This window comes from Schistocerca cancellata, chromosome 3 (genome assembly GCF_023864275.1).
Source record: "Schistocerca cancellata isolate TAMUIC-IGC-003103 chromosome 3, iqSchCanc2.1, whole genome shotgun sequence".
Lineage (NCBI taxonomy): Eukaryota > Metazoa > Arthropoda > Insecta > Orthoptera > Acrididae > Schistocerca > Schistocerca cancellata.
In genome coordinates this window covers 547696767-547719274 of record NC_064628.1, presented here as the reverse complement: position 1 = coordinate 547719274, position 22508 = coordinate 547696767, and the positions used below count along the sequence as shown (strand labels likewise).

Here is a 22508-nt window from a genome sequence, read left to right as displayed (position 1 = left end):
AGTCTCAAATTTCAGGTGCGGCTTAGATTCGGGAAATTTTTTTTCCCTTGATTTCGAGTCTCATTTTTCAGGTGCGGCTTAGATTCGAGTGCGGCTTAGACTTGAGTAAATACGGTATGTTGCACTGTTTCAGAGTTCATTAGCATTCGAGTTAGCCAATCAGGCCGTTGCGCTTGCAAATTCCAGCAGACTGCCACATACAATTAGTGCCAGTTGCTCACATAGTTTAGAAGATGGCGGATGAGATTGTTCCGCCTTCGGCTCAGATTCGATCCTTACTGGCTGGAATTTGCACATGCAATGGCCTGACTAATGAGCTTAATGCTAATTACCTTGGAAATGGTGCAACATATCAAACTTTCTTCTTAACAATTATTTCTCAGCCCAACCTACCCTCAACACCCTTGCCAGCCTTTTGGGGTGTTTCTGACCCACTGCCTCATTCATCATCTCCTTACTAACTTTATCCTTAAACACAAGTACTTCTCCTTTGAAGGGAAGGTACACAAACATATCTGTGGCACAGCCATGGGCACCTAAATAATAACCCGCCCCACCCCTCCACCCTATGCCAACCAGTTTATAGGCCATATAGTGGAAATCTTCCTAGCTTCCCAAAACCTCGAACTCCTGGTCTGGTTTAGGTTAATTGAAGGTATCTTTGTGGTCTGTACTCACAGCCAAGGCACCTTATCCTCATTCCTTCACAACCTCAACACCACTGTTCCATTAGTTTCACATGGTCCTCCTCAATCCAGCACGCCACTTTCCAGGAAATTGACCACCTCCTCTCTGATGGATCAAACCACACTTACATTCTCATTAAACCCACTAACAACCAACAATACCTGCATTACAACAGCTGCCATCCCTTCAACACCAAAAAGTTCCTCCTATACTGCCTGGTCACCCAGGGACAGTGTATTTGCAGTGAAAAGAACTCCCTTGCCCAGTATGCTGAAGGTCTCTCAACTGCTGTGATAGACAATTAAAGCTCTGACGAAGATTGTGGTTCAGTTGTTGTATTGTTGAGCACTATTGGGTGACAAATGAGCTGTTTCTTTTAGCTAGTTCTTGGTGGTAGTGGGGAGGATTAGGATTATTTGGGGATATGGTGCAGGAAATCAGTTTATGTACAAAGTCCGGGGGTTATTGTCTGAGAAGCAGTTTCCGTATACCATGCACATGCGGAAAAGTTTATGTCGGAAAGACTGGACGATCCATCAACACCAGGATCAAAGAGCATAAGCGACATTGCAGGTTGGGGCAGGTGGAGAAATCGGCCGTGGCAGAGCACGCACTGAATGAAACCGACCACGTAATAAAATTCGCCGACACAGAAGTTCTGGCTGTAGAGAAGCACTATCACACGTGCTTGTTCAGAGAAGCTGTAGAAATACAAAAACACGCGAACAGTTTGAACAAGAAAGAGGAAAGCCTTAAGGTAAACGGATCCTGGCTTCCCGTACTGCAGCAAACGACCGTCGCAGGTAGCAAGAGGAGAACCGCACCGGAAATGACCGCAGAGAAGCCCTCGGACGTTGGCGCGCCAGGTACATATAGTCTCCGCCCGCGAGCTCGGCTCCAGTTCACCACCGGCAATGGAGGGTGAAGCTTTGACAATGCCAGCCACTCGTGCTGGTGAAACGTCAGAAAAATCATTACATGAACGTCGGCCGAAGAACCCGAGACAGAAGCCAATAGGCAGTTTGTCAACAAGTGGCCACGAAAGCCTTAACAATTTTGTATTTTTTAAAATATTACTTTTTGTGCAGAAGTGGTACAAAGCTGTATTACTTTTCAACATAGTCTCCCCTATATTCAATGCAAGTCCTCCAGCACTTACTAAGTGCATAAATTCCTTTAGAAAGAAAATCTTTTGGTGGTCCGTACACTCACTCATGCACTGCATGGCGTACCTCTTCATTAGAACGGAACTTCTTTTCTGCCATTGCGTCTTTGAGTGGTCCAAACATACGGAAATCACTTGGGGCAAGGTCTGGTGAGTATGGTGGAAGAGGAAGACACTCAAAATGCAGGTCTGTGATTGTTGCAACTGTTGTATGGGCAGTGTGGGCCCTTGCATTGTCATGTTGCAAAAGGGCACCTGCTGACAGCAATCCACGTCGCTTTGATTTGATTGCAGGCCGTAGACGATTTTTTAAGGAGATCTGTGTATGATGCACTGGTGACAGTGCTCCTTCTAGGCATGTAATGCTCCAAAATGACACCTTTTTCGTCCCAAAAGAGAGTCAGCATAACCTTCACTGCTGATGGTTCTGTTCAAAACTTCTTTGGTTTTGGTGATCATGAATGGTGCCATTCCTTGCGCACTATCTTTGTTTCTGGTTGGTGGAAGTGAACCCAGGTTTAGTCCCCAGTAACGATTCTTGCAAGGAAGCCATCACCTTCTCGTTCAAAGTGCCAAAGAAGTTCTTCACAAGCATCAACACGTTCTCTCATTTCAGGAGTCAGCTGCCATGGCACCCATCTTGCAGACACTTTGTGAAACTGGAGCACATCATGCCCAATGTGGTATGCTGACCCATGACTAACCTGTAAACATGCTGCAATGTCATTCAGTGTCACATGGTGGTTTTCCTTCACTATGGCTTCAACTGCTGCAATGTTCTGTGGAGTCACAATTCATTGTGCCTGACCTGGAGGAGGAGCATCTTTCACTGAAGTAACACCATTTGCAAACTTCCTACTCCATTCATAGACTTGCTGCTGCGACAAACACGCATCACTGTACTGAACCTTCATTCGTCGATGAATTTCAATAAGTTTCACACCTTCACTACGCAAAAACCAAATAACAGAACACTGTTCTTCCCTGGTGCAAGTCGCAAGTGGGGTGGCCATCTTTACACTGATACTGCAACGGTATGTGTGCATCTGCACTATGCTGCCACCTACCGGCCATTCTGCACGCTGTTTGTAGCACACTTACCAACTTACAGGATAACAATGTGAAATTTCGATTTGTTATAACAAATTTAAGGTTTTCATTTGACTCACCCTCGTAGTAACAATCTATCCTTTTCATAACTGTTGTAGTATTGCTATTCATACTGAACATACTCATTTTGGAGGACCCACAAGTAATTTTACAAACTAGTTTCACATCCGACTATTTGTCCACATTAAGAACAATATGTTGACCTTTATTTGCTAAATAGCCATCATTCCAATAGCAAAGTTGACAGACATTCTCAATGGCAACAAAAACTGGGTCAAACTGGACATCTTTAACTACTGTCGTCTGTATCTCATGAATGAACAAAGCAAAATGAATTTTACAATAATTCTGTTCACAAAATCCAGTTGATTCTCATAGAGAAGATTATCACTCATAGTACGCAAGACGTAGTGCAGGTCATAATAAGCAAGGAGGAAATATGTTCCCTAATTCTTCAGCAGATTTATATCAGTGATATAGGCCTAAAGTGAATACCCATCTGTCTGACATCATTTCATAGAAAACAAAAATTATGTGCACCTATATTTAGTCACTTTGCACGATTTACTGGGTTATCAACTTATGGAAACTACTGCTGTAAGGGCCAACAAGTTCTTAAAACATTCTATAATAGAAGAAAAAGTTGTATAAGGAAACTGTACAGATATTCCATGAGGTCCACCTGTCATACCTCTGTCGGGCATTTCTAGCTAATTTGCTTTTCTGCAGTCACTTATCTCACTGTCAGACATGGTGGCCTAGCAGTAAAGCGCATGCTTCGTAACTGACGAGAAGGCGAGGTACTGAATCTCACTTGGACCACAGATTTTCCAGTCTTCATTTTTACCTTGCATTCCCCTCTCAATGATGTGAAGAGTCACCACAAATAAAATGTGACTTGTATTCCATTTTAAACTGTAGGTCCCCTTTCCCTGGTTAGATAACTGGGGTAGGTTAAGAATACACAAGTTGCTGAAACGGTGTCCAACTGAAAGACTCGCATCAGACCATTGAGCCACACAAAATTATTGCTGCTGCTGCTGCTACCACTACTAAATATACATCATTTCAGATTACGCAGGGAGGGGGGGGGGGGGGGACAACGACGACACCAAAACAAATCTCTGGGGACCCAAATATGTTTTTCTTAAACAGGGGTTTTGCCCGATTACCTGGAAAGAGTAACCCAAAATCAAAATTCAAGTGCATTTTGGTTCTGTAAGTGCTATTTAATTACAAAATTGCCAATATTCTGTGCCCTCTGATACACTCAGTAAAGGATATTAGTAATTTAATATATATATTTTTTGGCTAGGGCTTGTTCCAGTCACACCATCTCTTCCTCAGTCTTCCTGCACTTCTCTTGCCCCATGGTTTATAATCCACCAATATTTAGAAAACCTTTGTGGTGACACGTGAAGTAAAGATTCTCTTCCAATTTAGAGTTCTGTACTTCAAAAGGTAACAACGGAACCCTTATAGGATCACTTCGTTCTCCATCTGTCTGACTGCAAAAAACCCTCTTCCTCTGGGAATGGATAGACACTTGGAGTCAAAATTTATGGTACCTTCTAAAGTTTATTGTTCCCTGGTGGTGTAATAAATGTAAGCTTTTAAAATCAATGCAGTAAAAAGATACGGCAATTTCTGTCATATGTTTTGATACTCGCAAACCAACTCATCAAAACGTATAGGGTAGAATCATGAAATTTGGCAAGAAGCCAGGTTTCCCAGTAAAAGTACAGGACAAACATAAAAAAGTGTTAATATGTGTTTATATCACATAAAAAATACTTTTTTCCATTTGTTATCCAACTTCAAACTTAAAAAATTCTCAAAAGTCTTGGAACTGCGGGACCTATACTTTGCCAAGATCGATGTCCATTACATGCAAAGATCCTTATTAATATTGATTCCCAGGATGGATGTGCTACCTAAACACATAATTTAGTTTGTATGGAACCCTCACAATGTGGGTCGTACTCACAGCTGGCCAATTTCCTTTGTACTGGATTGCCTTTTGGGTTATTGGATGCAGCCTCAACTCTTCCCTTACGACTTCATTTCTATCTTCGTCTTCCTTAGTGTAGCCTTTTACAGATCTTAGAAATTTCATTTGTGATGCTTCTAGCTGCTGTAAATTTTTATTTCTCAGTGTCCATCTTTCTGTCCCATATAATAAAGTGGGAATTGTGAGGGTACAGATATCAACCCTGTACGTAATGGATCACATCTAACTTTATGCTTCTTTACTACCATGCAGCAGCATAGCTGATGATAATATCCGATAGCTCCAGAAAGGACAGATCAGAGAATGGAGATACAGTGGTGCAATGAAGTGAGTGAGCTGCACTACAGCCATCGTGCGAGTAGGACACGTAGGTGTGTGGGAGAAATGATTGTTGTCAAAATAATAATTTTGAAGTTCAGGATTAATTTTGTATCAGGGGCATTATTATATAATTCAAAAGTGATAGTATAGTAAGAAACTGCAGATGATAAATTCATATACGCTCATGACAGATAAGTGACTGTGATTGTAATGCGAGTGTGATCAAAACAAGTATGGACATAATACTTGAATTTCAAGTGAAATAAATTATGTGTAATACAAAAGTTTCATATATTGCAACCCCTTCATTGCTATTTGATTTTTTGGAAGAGGATGAGTTACAGAATAGTGTGGGAGAATAGATAGTGCATGTGTCATAGACTCAAGACCAGAACTTTAGATATTGGCACATGTACTGTGGGAGTAAGTTTGCACTCCAAAACTGGCTACTTATCAATGTCCAATGCCTAATTTTCCAATCAGCCATACTATAGCAAGTAATAATCGAGAGTAAACCAATAAATAGTGCAGAGCGGAAGCTTACAACTGCCATGACTTTACAAAATTTCAGCTGTCCTCTTTCCTTGTTTTACCCTCACATGTTCTCCTTATTATGCCACGTATCTGTTGGTAATACTAATTTTTTCCTGTATATCTATATCTTGCTCATATGACATGACAGATCCTAAATATTTGAAACAGGCTACCTATTCAATAGGTTTATTATCGGGACTACTTTTGTTTGTACTGGATGAATACCTAAAAAGGCTAAGGGTTTTGTTTTATTTATAGATATAGTCAGATTGTCATTTGTGTCTACCTCATTTAGTTTACGCAATCTAACATTGGAATATCCAGGATGGAATGCATGGCCTCAGCAGCCAGAGACTGTGATCTTTTTGTTGTGCCTATCTGCAACTCAGCATGTCCGCTCAATGGTGAATAGCAACAATCGTTTTCATAATACTGTTGGTTTATGTAATTCCATTTGTAATTTATCTTTGCTGTCTAGTATGAGAATGTCAATCAATAAACATCGTTATGTTAATGTGTTTATTCACCCAAATCTTTATACCTGATGGTGTTCCATCTCTCTTTTCCATTCTCTGATAAAGTCATCTATAAAATATTGAATGATGTTGGTGACAAGCAAAACCTTGGTTTCACTAATTTTGATTTGTTTTTATTTCACACATTTTTATTTATATACATTAAAAGAAGGTAGTGGTACTTTTTACTTTTGTTGTAATAAAGGTGAACTAATAAAATTATTATGGTGAAAGCAGAAAATGGAAACTGTCACCTCTTTTTATTAAATCCACTGCTGAACTCCCTAATATGAAATATACAGGGTGGACCATTGATAGTGACCGGCCCAAATATCTCACAAAATAAGCATCAAGCAAAAAAACTACAAAGATAGAAACTCATCTAGCTTGAAGGGAGAAACCAGATGGCGCTGTGGTTGGCCCGCTAGATGGCGCTGCCATCGGTCAAACGGATATAAATTGCATTTTTTAAAATAGGAGCACCCATTTTTTATTACATATTCGTGTAGTACGTAAAGAAATATGAATGCTTCAGTTGGACCACTTTTTCGCATGAACCACATATTGTCAAAATCAGGGTCACTTTGGATTATGGAGATGAAATCATCTGAGCACGACCCCATCGAACCAGGAGAGTGTCCGAGGTCCTGGAGGAGCACTTTGGGGACCACATTCTGGCTCTGGGGTATCCAGTACACTGGCATGGGCCTAGATTGGCCACCATATTCTCTGGTTCTGAACACATGTGACTCCTTTTGTGGGGATATATTAAAGACAAGGTGTACAGCAATAACTCCAAAACCATTGCCGAGGTGAAAATAGCCATTCAGGTCATCAACAGCATCGATGTTCAGACAAGTGCTAACATGGGAAAAGTAAATATAGGAAGCAATGGAAGACAAATTTAAGCTAGAAAACTGGAAGGAAAATGACCTGTGGAGATCAAAAGTGGTGGTGAAGAAGAAGAAGAAGCTGCAATAAAACGACATCTTGTCGCACACTATGACCTGCACTTCAAAAGTGTATTTGCCAGACCAGTATTCAGGTTTACAGACCTGGCAAATAACCACCTTTGAAGAGTAGCTTGTTCCAGTGTAACACAAAGATGACAAACGCTAGAGCAGACAATGGTGTGAGACGACATTAGCCAATAGCCCACTGACTAGGACTGCATCACGACAGGAGTAGCCTCTACAAGAAGGGAATATATGCGCCGCACATGCCAGCCTCGGCCGGAGTAGGAACCAGATGCTAGCAAGACACGTACCAGAAGAGAGCACTACGATAGCCGTTATTAGTGATCCACAAACTTGCTCAAACACTGTATATAGCAAAGGACACTAATTGTTTGAGTGTCACCCATCACTTACGACACGTTCTCACAAATCAAAGTTAAGTATTGACAATCTACTTCATTCTCATAAAAACCATTAATGTGACTTGCTTGAATTGTTGTTTAGCTAACCGAGAAAGCAGCATCCTTTAGGCACCCTATAAGAGACGAGTGGGCAGGACCCCACATACCTCATGGTGTACAAACATGAGGTCCTTTGTGAAGTACAAGATGTTCATTATGGAGTATGACTAAATGGAAATTATCCGAGTCAGTGGACAATGGACACAATAAAAGAGAGGAAGGGGGGGAATAAGGTTGGAGAGGGGGCAGAGTGAACAAAATGTAATGCAATAAACATAAAAAATGTATGAAGGCTAAATAGATTACCTCAGGTAAAGTGTTAAAACACATGAAAATCAAAAAATACTCATAAAATATTGGAGTTTATCAATAAAAGGAAACATATGAATACATAAGACGCAGGTAAGATAAAGTATTATCAGTTCTTTAGAAGCAAAATTAAAAGTAATAACAGTAAGTATCACTGCAATGGAAAAAAAAGACACCTAAAGAAATTGGAAAACACCGTTTTTCATGCATAATGCAAGACCTATATCCAGCATTTTGCAGGAAACAACACTGGGAAACCAGTTTCTGATCATTTCATGTGCTGCAACCCACTCCTTAACTCAGGATGCTAGTTTACTGGTTTACTGAATGAGTTACTAGTGGCTTTGAAAGGAAGCCCAAGGAAATCATTCCACAATTTATCATTTCAAATTGTTATGCTCAGAGAGATGTGCACCAAACACAAAATACAACCTTACAAAGTAATAGTGCACTGGGTGACCGATTTGTTATGCTGCTTGATGTCAGTACTGCACCTAGCTGCTGTATCCTGTGTACAATGGAGAGGTTGATACATAGCTCTGATGATGCAAGGCTGCATTTATTAGGATCCATGAAATTGCATAACAACTGACGTTACGAGTTCTGCAAATCCTCGTCGGCTACATCAAGAGACTCTGCTTGATGGGGAAACAGGATTGTGGAGTGCAATTAGAATTACTGGAGTGCTCTTTTCCCATAAAAGCAGGACTTTTGAAGGTATGTGAACATATCTGCATCCTTTTTCCAGAGAACTAACAACTAATGAAAGACCTAAGGTCATTTCATGTAGGACAATGCATCTATGGCAATATTTCAAAGTGTTTTTGCTTAAAGGATGATTGTCTGGTATCAGTTTGTGTTTATGAACAGCTCTGTGAGCCTGAAGCGTTATAGTCAGGCCACCAACATCTCTGACATTTCATTTATGTGGATCACATTGTGTGTGGGGGACTTCAGTGCCAATCCAAGCACTGAAATGTGTAGCTGTTACCATAGTGAAGGTGCAAGGTTGCCACCCCTACCACTCGAGGTCGTGTGTGACACATCCTACCTCTCGAGGTATGTGGTGCGAGGCTTTCTGAGTGACTGCAAAGCATCTGCCACATGTTCATCATTTTTTGCGGATAGTGACTTTTGATTTAATTTGTGTTAATGGTACGGCGTAAAGCGTCACAATTTCAAATGTATATAAATGTTTGTGATATGGTATCTTCCTTTATATTTAGGAAAGCCGGCAGGGGTGCAACCTTAAAGAGCCCATCTCGTGAGCTCGTATTTTCACACTTGATGCTATTTTGAGGAAGGAAGGGATAAAGGCAGGCCTCTTATACCACTGTCACAGGTCATTGTCAAGTAGCTGCTGTTCTGAGAAAAGGAATGACTTCTGTGAAAAAAATAACAAGGGAGGAGTGTGCTGGAGATCTACAAGAGCCAACTGCCACTCTTGATTCCAGGGAAGACCAGCATGCTTGCTGCTAAAACAATAGAGCTGAATAATTTTCAAGAGGACACAAGCTGGTGACATGTACGAGGGTGGTTTGAAAAGCTCTCGGAATCACCACAAGAGGTCAGCGCCATCGCAACGAGTTGTTCACGTCATATTCGTTGGACTGTTGCCTGTAAACACATGCCATGTCAGTGCTCTTGAAAGAGAGCTTTGCAGTGACGTGGCTCTGTTGTTGTTCCTGCACATTGATTTACGAAGATGGGAAAAATTGAGCTTCGAGCAGTGAGTACGTACTTCATAAAGAAAGGTATGAAAGCAAAGGACATTCATGCCGATTTCCAAAATACACTGGGGGATTCTGCTCCTTCACATTCAACTGTTGCTAAGTGGACAAATGAATTTAAATTTGGTCGGGAGAGCTTAGATGACGATCCGCGCAATGGTCAGCCAATATGTGTCACTACGCCAGAAATCATTGCAAAAGTGCACAAAATGGTCATGGAGGATCGCTGATTGAAACTGTGTGAAATTGCTCACACTTGCCAGATGTCACATGAAAGGGTATATCACATTTTAACTGAAGAATTAAAAAAAAAAAAAAAAATTATCTGCAAGATGGGTGCCGTGACTCAGGGCGCTGGATCAAAGACACAAGACACTGGACATATTGGAACAATGTTTGGCCCGTTTTAGGAGAAACGGGCAAGATTTTTGCACCTGTTTGTGACCACAGATTAAACTTGGGTGCACTACTATATCCCAGAGACAAAAACCAACAGTCAAAGCAGTGGAAACATGCTGATTCTCCGCCACCAAAGAAAGCAAAGACAATTCCTTTGAGGGGAAAGGTCATGGCATCAGTGTTCTGGGATGCGAAGGGGATTCTGTTTGTAGATTATCTCCCTACTGGGCAAACAATTACTGGGGAATACTATGCTAACCTCCTGCACAAATTACAATAAAAGATATGCAAAAAAGGTCAGGTTTAACAAGGAAGAAAGTCATCTTCCATGTGTTCTTGGAAGGTCGTTTAGTGGAAGTACTGGTCAATGGCTGGGAGTTCGGGGTGCATAAGAAGTCTTCACGGGACAGTTCCTTCTTGAAGGCCCGTGCATCTGACTTCTGGGTCTTAGTCTTGCAGAAGCTGATGAAGGTGCTTGTGTCTTAGGGGTGACAGGAGGAGGAGGAGGAGGAGGAGGAGGAGGAGGGGGAGGAGGAGGAGGAGGAGACGTTTACTGGACTATCTTAGCACTGGCCGAACGGACGACCGTAGCGCTAAAGGTCAGATCGCATGTCTGCGTTGATACCTCCCTGGTACGTCGAGGAGAGGCGAGGACGGTACTGTATTTCCCCGCTGGGAGCAACGTGGGCTTCCTACTAGCAAAAAGCTTGCGAGCAGCCAAGGTGGACACTTTCTCCTTGACCCAAATTTCCTGCATACAGCGTTCATCCTTGTAGATGGGACAGTTGTGAGAGAACACTGCATGGTCACCCTGACAGTTCACGCAACGAGGAGACGAAGGTGGACAGTCACCCTCATGGGTGTCCCTGACCCAAGTGACGTGTTTAGCTGCATTAGAACAAGACTGGTGGGTGTGGTTAAAACGTTGACACTGGTAGCAGCGCGTAGGTGTCAGGACATAGGAGCGAACAGAAATAACCTCATAGCCTGCTTTGATGTGCGATGGCACCTGAACATTATCAAAGGTCAAGAAAAGTCTCCGGGACAACCGTCACGCCCTGCTCAGCAAGGAAAGACTGGATCTCCTCGTCAGTCAATCCGTCAAGTGATCTAGTAGATATCACACCACGCGACGAATTCAAAGTGCAGCGAGCCTCCACGTGTACAGGAGTGTGGCCCGAAGGAGTTTTTGTGCCTGAAAGGCGCTCTCAGTTTCCAACGACAAGGTACCGTTACGCATCCTGGTACAAGACTTGACAGGTCCGGCTATGGCATCTACGACCTTCTGAATAACGAAAGGGTTGACAGATGAAAAATGTTTCCGTCCTCAGATCTAGAAACTACGAGGAACTTTGGGGCAGGCGGCAGTGCTTTTGTCACTGGTGGCTGGTCAAGTTTCCGTTTTTGGGCAGAAGTCGAGAGAGAAGAAGAAGAGAAGTCCATTGCAGATGAATCCCCTGCGATTGCCAGCGTCTCCAATGGCGCGCTCCTTCCTTGAGGGGACCCTCTCAGAGGGCACTCCCACCTTAGGTGAATGTTTACACCTCAGGTCACACCTCCAGAGAAACGGACAGAGGGACCAATCGGCATGGTCAGAAGGTGTCAGCTCAGGCAATCACCCTTCCCCAGGCCTGGCCTTTACCAGGGGCTACGCACGGGCCCTACTTGTCTACCCAGGATGGGGAATTACGCTTTACTCCGTCACCGGCTACATGTGCGAATACGTGGGTCTGCCTTCAGGTACGGAGGGACTCCTTTTAGTCGCCTCTTACGACAGGCAGGAATATCTCGGGCCTATTCTCACCCCGGACCTGCAGGGGGAATATTACTACTACATGGATGGTGTCTGTTCTTTCACATATGTCTGAATGGAGAGACACCACACATATAATAGGAACTCTCTTTGAAGACTGTGGAGTCGTCTCCAAAATACAGGTAAGAAATAAAATATGCACTAAAATACGGAAACACCGTAATCTTTATCTCGACATATATTTGCAAATATATTGTTTTTAATTATGAACTGAGGTGTCTTGATCCCTCAAGATTATTAGTGTTTTGGCACTGCAATGGCTCTAAAATTTACAAATGTGATATTCGCAGACAGACAAACACAACATAACAACAAACTGAGATGTAGTAGCATTGGCAACATGGCTGCCAGCTGTCAGGGATGTTCTTTCAGTGGCTCAACTAAAACCCATATGACACTTGCCCAAGCCTGAGGCACAGGTTGCAGAGTTCATGGTGAACAGAGCCCACCCTCACAGTATTTATTACTGTGGAACACCAAACATGCCACTTGCGTTTTACATGAAATACCCTATAGATGCTCACAGAAAACACAAACTCAAAACACAAGATTAAATGTAATTCAAGATGAGTATAAGGTCAGAATGGCATGCTACAAGGAGTGCACAGAGCAGGGCAAAAGAAGAAGCAGATAATGACTTAAGTATACAGTAGGTTTGTGTAACTGAGAAGAAGCTTACTTATCTGTTCCTTCATAATATGCTGTTTATTGAACAGCTAATTGACAATAAAATATTCCATTTCTTTCACACACTGTCCTTGTTTCCTTACAGTTTCGCACTATTCTGTTACATTGTGTTTCTTTGCATTACACTAGTTCATTTCATCCAATCTACTCCAATTCCATCAGCACTTGTTCAGAAGTAAATCTGAGTTACAAGTAATGGAAATCTGACTTGCAGCAATTAATTTTTCTATCTGCCGCATGTTACTAACTGATCAAGAAAAATAAGTCACTTAAGAAATGACTATATTGTATAATTAGAGCAAACAACACAAACACTTACAATTTTCAGAAGTTTGTTTCTACTGAGAGCAGCTCCAGCATCTTGCATTCGGGTGGCACCTCTCCCTGAACGTTTTGTTGGCATCGCTGGTATAACTGGTATTGTTTTCTTGCGGCCACTGGCCTGTAACAGCACAAAATTCATTAGCATGCAGAATATTAATTGTAATACCACCACCTGTAACTGTCAACATAAAAAAAAGTTTAACAGATCAATAAACAATATTTAACTGCAAGATGACTGTCTAAGAGTTACATCAAGCAAACAGAATACAAGGTTTTGAAATATGGTGCTACATAAGAATTCTGAAGATTATGTGGGCAAACCAAATAACTAATAAGGAGGCACTGAATCAAATTGGAGAAAAATGAAACCTCTGTCATAATTTGAGAAAGGATCAGCTGATAGGACACATCATAAGCCATCAAGGAGTAGTCAATTTATAAACAGCAATGTGGGGGAAGGAGTAATAATTGTAGATGGAGACCAAGGCATCAATATAATAAGGAGGTTCACATAGATGTGTAGCTTGCAACAGTTATGCAGAGACGAAGAGGCCTGTACATGATAGGCTAGTGTGTAGACTGCGTCAAACCAGTTTTTGGACTGATAATTACAATAAAAAACGTGAGCCATACCTGTCTTCCTTTACAAATTTATATAAATGAGCTACCTGAAGAATGATAGGACCACTATAACACTGATGATTTTTTACTTCGTTGGGGACCACAGTCAAGTACAACTTTTTGAATGAAGTTCTGCCATTTTACATATTTTTGATCTGCACTCATCTCCTGTAATAAGGCGAGTGGTTTATAAAACCAGATATGTTATTTCAATGATGACATGTCATGCAGGTATGTTGGACATTTGCGGTAGTATTTCACTTTGCACTTGATAATGGCTACAGCACTGAAATCACAACCGTGTGAAGTAAATGAGTAATAATTTATGAAATAAATGAGTAATAATTTACAGCAAAAGGCAGAAATTTCATTAAAAAAACCCTACATTAGCTTCAGAACTAAGTATATAATTCATGTAGAGGAGTATCTTCACTGATTATAACTAAGCGAAAGGAATATCATGGTGTTCCTAATAGCAAGCAAACTAATTGTCCACAAGATCTTTCACCACTTCATGACTGGCAAACTAAACTACTGTCCCTTCCTCTTCCATACTCTCCAGCTGCCACAGCTTTCCTATTTTAAAACTGAAGTCAATGAAGTTTCAAATACAAAACCTTGCATCATATCTGGAATGACATTACAACACCAACTCAAACATAATAGAAGTACTTACAAGAATGAGTCATTCTGATTCTAAGTGACAAGTTTACAGCTGGAAGGCATTTCTTGTTCACTCTATTAAACATCATTTATTAACAACATACTACTACCATAACGACACCACACATTTTTCTTAATCCTGAGTGGATTTCCACTGAAAGGAATAATAGGTCCACAACAAGTCCCTGTGGTTAAGCATTTATTCAGAACAAAGAAAAGTTGGTGTTCATACATTAATTTAACTTTCATGACTATGAAATCTTTATTTCTAAAAACAACACCTAATAACAGTTTATACATCAAATCCATTGCAGAAGGCTTCAGGGTAATGTAATCTGAAATAATGTTCAAACACAAACTTTTCTATGTAGTGCATTTGCTGCATTTATTCCCTACAAAAACCTGAGCTTTCAACAATAACCATCATTCTGTTCATAAAGAAAGTTGGCAAAGACAACGGTGAACATCACCACATTTCAAAATTCTGTAAAAAAAGGTATACAAGATACTGTGTGGAGTGCACATTTACATTTAGCTGATCTACTGCTTAGACTAATTCCTAATCTATTTCAAACATACCTTTAGTTTCTCTATAAGTGCAGCAGATAATGACTCCTGGATTTTATGGTTTGACTGGGGTGGTGTAGTTGGTTGCGACACTGGACTGCTGCTCCCACTGCTTGCTACAGATGTTGAAGGTGACGAATTGTCAATCAACTTGGATTCTTTGGGACATTGATTGGCTGCAACAGATACTGCAGATACCGATTGAGACAAATGTAGGGATTTAAGAAGTGGTCGAGTTGCAGAATTAGAAATTTTGAGACAAGAAGGAATGGCAGATGTAGCATGTGGAGCAGGGGTGTGTGTTTTTAATGTGCTCACAACTGAGGTAGTAACTGATGTGGTAACATTTGGCAACGCCTGCTGACCTGAGGAAGGTAAAGTAATTGGAGGCTTGATAGGTGCAGAAACTATGCTAGTGGAGGGAGCACTTGTAGCAGCAGTGGCAGGTGTATCTGCTTTCTCTCTGCCCAGTGCACTGTCAGCTGGCATCTGCTGCTGCAGTGATGTTGCAGTTCCTGTAACTATGTTAGGGCTTACTGCTTCTGATGCCTCAAACTGTTCTAGCAGACTCTTAAGGTCACCTGCTTCAAGAACTGGAAGGAAGAAAAATATATGTCAGAGGACTATAAGGGAAATTATGAGTAAAAATGCTATAGACACTGATTAAAATATTACCTGGAATCTGTTCAGATACTGTCTCAATGTCTACACAATCTTCATCAACTTCTAGTTTGAGATCCAGCTCTGATGGTTCAACTTTTATTTTTGGGAATGTTTTTAACAGTTCTTCTTCCATCTTTAAAGGATCACAGTTCAACAGTTCAAAACTATCATTTTGCTCTGAAAGAGTACTTGCACCTTTAGCAAATTCTTCTGTCGCTAACTGTTCATTAATGTTGTTAATTTTCATAAACTTGCAATCAACATATGATTCCTTCTTCACTGAAATTCTAGGTTCCAATTTGACACATTTTCTTTGATTATTTTTATCTATTGATTGTTCTCCTCCAGCTTCACGTATCTCAGATTCTGACTTCACCACCGCCTTTATCTCAGGCTTAGCAACTAGATCCACTTTTAACTGTCCCATTTTTCTGAGTACATGTTCATGAATTTTTATAGGTAATTTGTCATCATTATCATCTGCACAATCCAACAACTCATCCAAGTTATAGATATTGATATCATCATCCTTAATAGATATACTTGGTGTTGACTTTGAAGTTACGGAAGTAAATATTGGTTTCTCTGTAAACATGCTGTCATATATGTGATCTTCAAATATGTTGTCTGGTAGCTGCTCTGGCACAGCATCTATTTCTTCTGTATCTGACACCTGGGGGCGGGGAAAAAAAAATCTCAGGAATGTTAGATTTTCATGTCAATGTGTCACACTGTTTGGATTCACGAATATATGAAGGTTCAAATTTTGCATGTTTCACACAAAGAAAACAACTCACAAAAGCCAACATACAGTATAATAATATGTTACATACCTGCAATGATCCCAAATGTTCCTGCCAATCCAACAGCATTTTTTGAAAATCTTCCTTGTTACTATGATCAATTCGGGACAAGCTTCCCTCTTGTGGAATGGTGACTGGTAGAACTGATGAATTACTGTTTGAACTGCAACATCACAAAAGCATTGTTAAATGACAACTACCCACAGAAAAAAATATGAAAACATAGAATTATTTCATTTGGAAAAAATAATAAAACTGCAAATTTTACTTGAAAAAATAGAGTAAATAATGACTTCTCATTAGTCTGCAAATAGCAACTATTTTCTTTGCCAATTCAGTTCATACAATATTCACACACAACAAAACCACCAACACTCTTGGGAAGATTAGAGAATGAAGGTTCCATTTGAACACTTCATAGGATGAGAGAAAACACTAAAGAGAGCTAGTACGAATAATCATAACTGTGATGACACTGAAATAACACAGGTAAAGATGGACCCATGGGGGGAGGGGGGATAAACAGTACTTCCCAAAGAAATGTATAAGGGTTCACTGAATTGAAACATGCAAAACATGGCATTTTGCTTCCGACGACACATTGGGAAATGGGTAGACGACACATTGGGAAATGGGTAGACGAAACACTGGGAAGCAAGAGAGGAAGAAATATTGTCACATTCTCATGTCACTACAGGTGCGAAATCTGCTATGTATTCAGCAGGTGGGGGGAAGGGGGGACCAGAACTTTTGCATTCTCAAGCTCTACCCGTAACCACAACTGCAATACATTTCAAATTAACACCTAAATATTTGTGACAACATAGGCTGCAATTTTTACTAATGCTCATATATAGAAATATATTGCCTAATTAGTTTGGTGAAACTACAGTCCTAGATAATGATACCTGTAACACAGATAAACCCCGATTTTACGTTCATTATTGTCGGTCCCAACAGAAGTCCTATTCTCTCAATACGATTCTTTCCCATCATTAACAATTCCTGCATTTTAAGTTTTCTTTCACATTATCGCAACCCTTAACAATGATTTTCATACAGATTTCTGCAAAAATTGCATCATATTCCTGCTCAAACTAGGCCTTGGAACAAAGCAGAATGCACTGACAATACGCAAAATTATCTATCATGTAATGTAGCGCTAGCAAGGCAAGCAAGATTTTCATTGTCGGCACATTGAGTAACATTGAATTACAGCAACATTAATTTAATTTCACAGCCATTTATTCAAATAAACACCACTTTCAAAGATGGCCATCTTTATAATGAGCTCTCACAAATCGTCGTTACTTCTGCATGAGATATTTTAATCCGTACTAGGCGTACAGTCTTAGGTTGGTACAACCTGATGGAGTAAGCATTGCTCCTCAAGATGCTCTGTAACACCACAACTATTTCTGGCCTCTTTCTCAACCAGGATGTCCCTGAAGTACTCCTTGTCGACAACAAGCTGTGGATTTCATGTCTATTGATCTCTGTTTATGAAGACTGTCAACTTCAGTGTTTTAAGCAATGCTGTGTTACAAGTTTTATTTACTGCAGTTTTATAATGATTATCAATAACAAGTCTCACATTAAAACACAAATATCTTTTTAATATGTTTTCACAAAAGACTTTTGCTTCCATGTTTTATTTATTTCATCGGACCTCAATGGGACTTTGTTAGCACTCAGCCACTGCCTTTGTCATTTATTCTTTTGAGTACTGTGGAGAGACAAGTAGAGCTAATTGCTGCTGAAAAGAAACAAAAACAAGTAATGATTTCAGATTTTTTTAATAGGCAAAATTTAAACTGTTTTCATTTCATATTTTGAACAATACAAATAAAATGACAGTAAGTGTAATTTATTCATTTCTGATTGTTGTGTTTCCTATGCTTTTCTGTATTTTACACTATCCTGCATTTTAAACTTTTTTGGATCAGTCCGCAGAATAGCATAAAAAAGGAATTTCACTGTGTTGTTGTAAAACTAGAGACAACTGGCGTGGATAGTAGCAAAATACGAAGTTCTTGTGTTTGAACATTTCTACATTTTAATAGAATTTCTGTGTGTATATAGATATGCCATGACTTTCAGTTTTGTATTCAGTTATTGTTTATTTGCTTCAATGTGCATGTTACAATATTACTGTGCAGAATTTCTGCTTTGTGTTTTGTGTTAATGAACACCTGTACTTATATACCAGCTATTTTAAGAATATAACAACTTGGCCGCTAACCAAAAATTTTATCTGGTGACGAAAACTCAAATAATTGTAAAGACAATCCACATTGGCAATGCCAGAACTCTTAGAACCAAAATGTTGGATCAGTTTATGGAACAACAACATGAAGCGTCAAAAGAACAACAACATTTGGAACAAGTTTCATATACTGAAAAACTATTATTTACTTATTCAAACAAGGACGTTCACATATGATGATAAGTTAGGCACTTGGCCGTCACTCATAGTTTTTTCAGCATTCAGCTAAATGGAACACAAGTGATTTACTACAGATGCTGAACTGCAAAGCAGGGAATAAAACAAGCAACATAACAGACTGTGTGTGTGTGTGTGTGTGTGTGTGTGTGTGTGTGTGTGTGTGTGTGTTGGGGGTGGGGGGTCGGCATGGACACAAAAATCATTGGAAGGCCCCTGACGAACCACTGAGCAAAATTTCCATTGGGCTATGGGTACTATGTCTATGAATGGCTGCATATGGTCTCCAAGTAGCTGAAAATAACTATTTGCAATCAATGATCAGTTCTATTGAACCAGTTTTAAAGAAGGGTCGTCGAGCAGATGCGCAAAACTATAGGCCTATATCTCTGACATCGATCTGTTGTAGAATTTTAGAACATGTTTTTTGCTCACGTATCATGTCATTTCTGGAAACCCAGAAACTACTCTGTAGGAATCAACATGGACTCCGGGAACAGCGTTTGTGTGAGACCTAACTCGCTTTATTTGTTCATGAGACCTAGAAAATATTAGATACAGGTTCCCAGGTAGATGCCATTTTCCTCGACTTCCGGAAGGCGTTCGATACAGTTCTGTACTGTCGCTTGATAAACAAAGTAAGAGCCTACGGAATATCAGACCAGCTGTGTGGCTGGATTGAAGAGTTTTTAGCAAACAGAACACAGCATGTTGTTCTCAATGGAGAGACATCTACAGACGTTCAAGTAACCTCTGGCATGCCACAGGGGAGTGTTATGGGACCATTGCTTTTCACAATATATATAAATGACCTAGCAGATAGTGTCAGAAGTTCCATGCGGCTTTTTGCGGATGATGCTGTAGTATACAGAGAAGTTGCAGCATTAGAAAATTGTAGCGAAATGCAGGAAGACCTGCAGCGGATAGGCACTTGGTGCAGCGAGTGGCAACTGACCCTTAACACAGACAAATGTAATGTATTGCGAATACATAGAAAGAAGGATCCTTTATTGTATGATTATAAGATAGAGGAACAAACACTGGTAGCAGTTACTTCTGTAAAATATCTGGGAGTATGCGTACGAAATGATTTGAAGTGGAATGATCATATAAAATTAATTGTTGGTAAGGCGGGTGCCAGGTTGAGATTCATTGGGAGAGTCCTTAGAAAATGTAGTTCATCAACAAACGATGTGAGTCCATCAACAAAGGAGGTGGCTTACAAAACACTTGTTCGACCTATACTTGAATATTGCTCATCAGTGTGGGATCCGTACCAGGTCGGGTTGACAGAGGAGATAGAGAAGATCCAAAGAAGAGTGGCGCGTTTTGTCACAGGGTTATTTGGTAAGCGTTATAGCGTTACGGAGATGTTTAGCAAACTCAAGTGGCAGACTCTGCAAGAGAGGCGCTCTGCATCGTAGTGTAGCTTGCTGTCCAGGTTTCGAGAGGGTGCGTTTCTGGATGAGGTATCGAATATATTGCTTCCCCCTACTTATACCTCCCGAGGAGATCATGAATGTAAAATTAGAGAGATTCGAGCGCGCATGGAGGCTTTCCAGCAGTCGTTCTTCCTGCGAACCATAAGTGACTGGAACAGGAAAGGGAGGTAATGACAGTGGCACGTAAAGTGCCCTCTGCACCACACTGTTGGGTGGCTTGTGGAGTATAAATGTAGATGTAAACACAGCCCGCACCATTATGGAGCCTTCACCAGCTTGCACAGTGCCTTGTTGTCAAATTGGGTCCAAAGCTTTGTGGGGTCCTACCATCAGTTCTTACCAAATGAAATTGGGACTCATCTGTCCTACCACAGTTTTCCAGGGGAGGTGCTACCAGCAATGCTAACAGCAGAGGCACTCACATCGGTTGCTTCTGCCATAGCCCGTTAATGCCAAATTTCACTGCACTGTTCTAATGGTTAGTTACATTGTAGGTCCCATGTTGATTTCTGCAAATATTTCGCACAGTGTTGTTAGCACTGACAACTCTACGCAAACAACGCTGCTGTTCACAGTCATTAAGTGAAGGCCACTGGGCACAGAGTTGTTCGCGGTGAGAGGTAATACCTGAAAGTTAGTCTTCTCAGCAACACTTGACACTGTGGATCTCAGAATATTGAATTTCCTTATAATTTCCGAAATCAAATGTCCCAAGCATCTAGGTCCAACTACCATTCTGTGTCCAAAGTCTGTTAATTCCTGTCATGTGTCCATAATCATGTCGGAAGCCTTTTCATATGAATCACCTGAGTGCAAATGACAGCTCCACCTAAGCTCTGCCATTTCATAACTTGTGCACACGATATCACTACCATCTGTATTATGTGCATATTGCTACTCCGTAACTTTTGTCACCTCAAGTGTATATATGTACTGTAAGTAATGGCTAGACATTCGTCTTGATTACAGGGCTCTTTTTGTGTTCCTCTCAGTGTAAAAGTAAGTTCGATGAACGTTTTTACTGAAGGATTTATTTTTCTTATTAAAAGTCAAGAGCCTATATTTCAGTGTTTGTATTCAAGTTTTCCCCTTACAAAGAGTGAGAAGAATACCGAGGGGTTCTAAAATTATGGCTAACTGTAAACTGAAATCCATCTGTAAACATCTGGTTGCAATTTTAATTTTCGATTTATTTTTTATCAAACATGGTGTGAGTATGGATATCAGGCCCCCTCTTACATCGGACCATGGTTTCACACAAACACTAACTTCTTACACCATAGCTTCCTAGGAAATAATTTTAATAATGTAAGTAGTATTAAAATCACTGAGAGTCTGCCATGTGGCAATGTGAGTTAATCATACTGACTATGAACTAGTAAAGTTAATACAGGCAGTACTTGTTCTGCTGCCACTAAAAGCTATAACAACAACATTAGTTTTAGTATTACTATTAATAGTAGTAGTACTAGTAGTAACAACAATAATAATAATAATCTCCATGTGCAGCAAAAGAATGACTTATTTAACATCATCCAGAACGAACTGTTGGGCTTTCCATATGATACACAAGTAAACCAACTCAAAGATTCTTCAGGTAAGTAGATGTGTGAACTGCATTTGACATGGAGGCAACTGTCAAATGCATTGACTTGACTGAAAACCAGTAAGCAACAAAAAATTTAAAAGCACCTTAGTCCATCAAATGAGAAAAAGTAAATAGTAATAGTAATTTACAAGTTTTGATCCTGTAATGACTCTGCACCATTTTTCCTGTGCCATTTCCTGGTTGCAGTGTGAGATTAAGAATTGAAAGTTACAATTACACTGACTGCAAGTGAAAGATTATATAAAACAACAATAGGCCATCAGGTCTACTAGCTACACCCAATTTTATCAAACAAATTCACGCAAAAACACTAAATGTCAAGTTATACGTCTCATCCTCCAAACTACCTAAAAATTAGTTTAAGAATAAAAATGAGTTACAAGTTTGTATGAAATATTATCAATATGCATAAATTAAATGGCCCATGTCAACTTCTAGAAGGAGATTTTGAGTGTGTGTGAAAACAGAAAACTGCTACAAAATAAACGAACAGGAGCAATTCCGGAACAGCTATTTGAATCTTCTGTTTCCACTCTTGTGAATGAAAACTAACAGCAAGTTCTTCCAAATAAACATTATTCCTCCATATCGACATAATGCCATGTGAATATGATTTGCCTCTGTAAATATTTTAGAATTAAAAAGGATGACTCACCTAAAAACAGAAGCATTGAG

General features: G+C 40.2%; 1 protein-coding gene across 6 annotated transcripts in view; it reads right to left on the bottom strand.

The window, feature by feature from the left end:
• LOC126175387 (mucin-5AC) overlaps positions 1–22508 on the bottom strand; it is a 182522-nt gene that overhangs the window by 147617 nt on the left and 12397 nt on the right. For all 6 annotated transcript variants that reach the window (XM_049922165.1, XM_049922163.1, XM_049922166.1 and 3 more), the window contains exons 4-7: positions 16370–16502; positions 15549–16209; positions 14886–15466; positions 13018–13140 (exon numbers count right to left, since the gene is read on the bottom strand). In XM_049922165.1, coding sequence (XP_049778122.1) covers positions 13018–13140; positions 14886–15466; positions 15549–16209; positions 16370–16502 — 1498 coding nt within the window. The remainder of the gene's footprint in view (positions 1–13017; positions 13141–14885; positions 15467–15548; positions 16210–16369; positions 16503–22508) is intronic.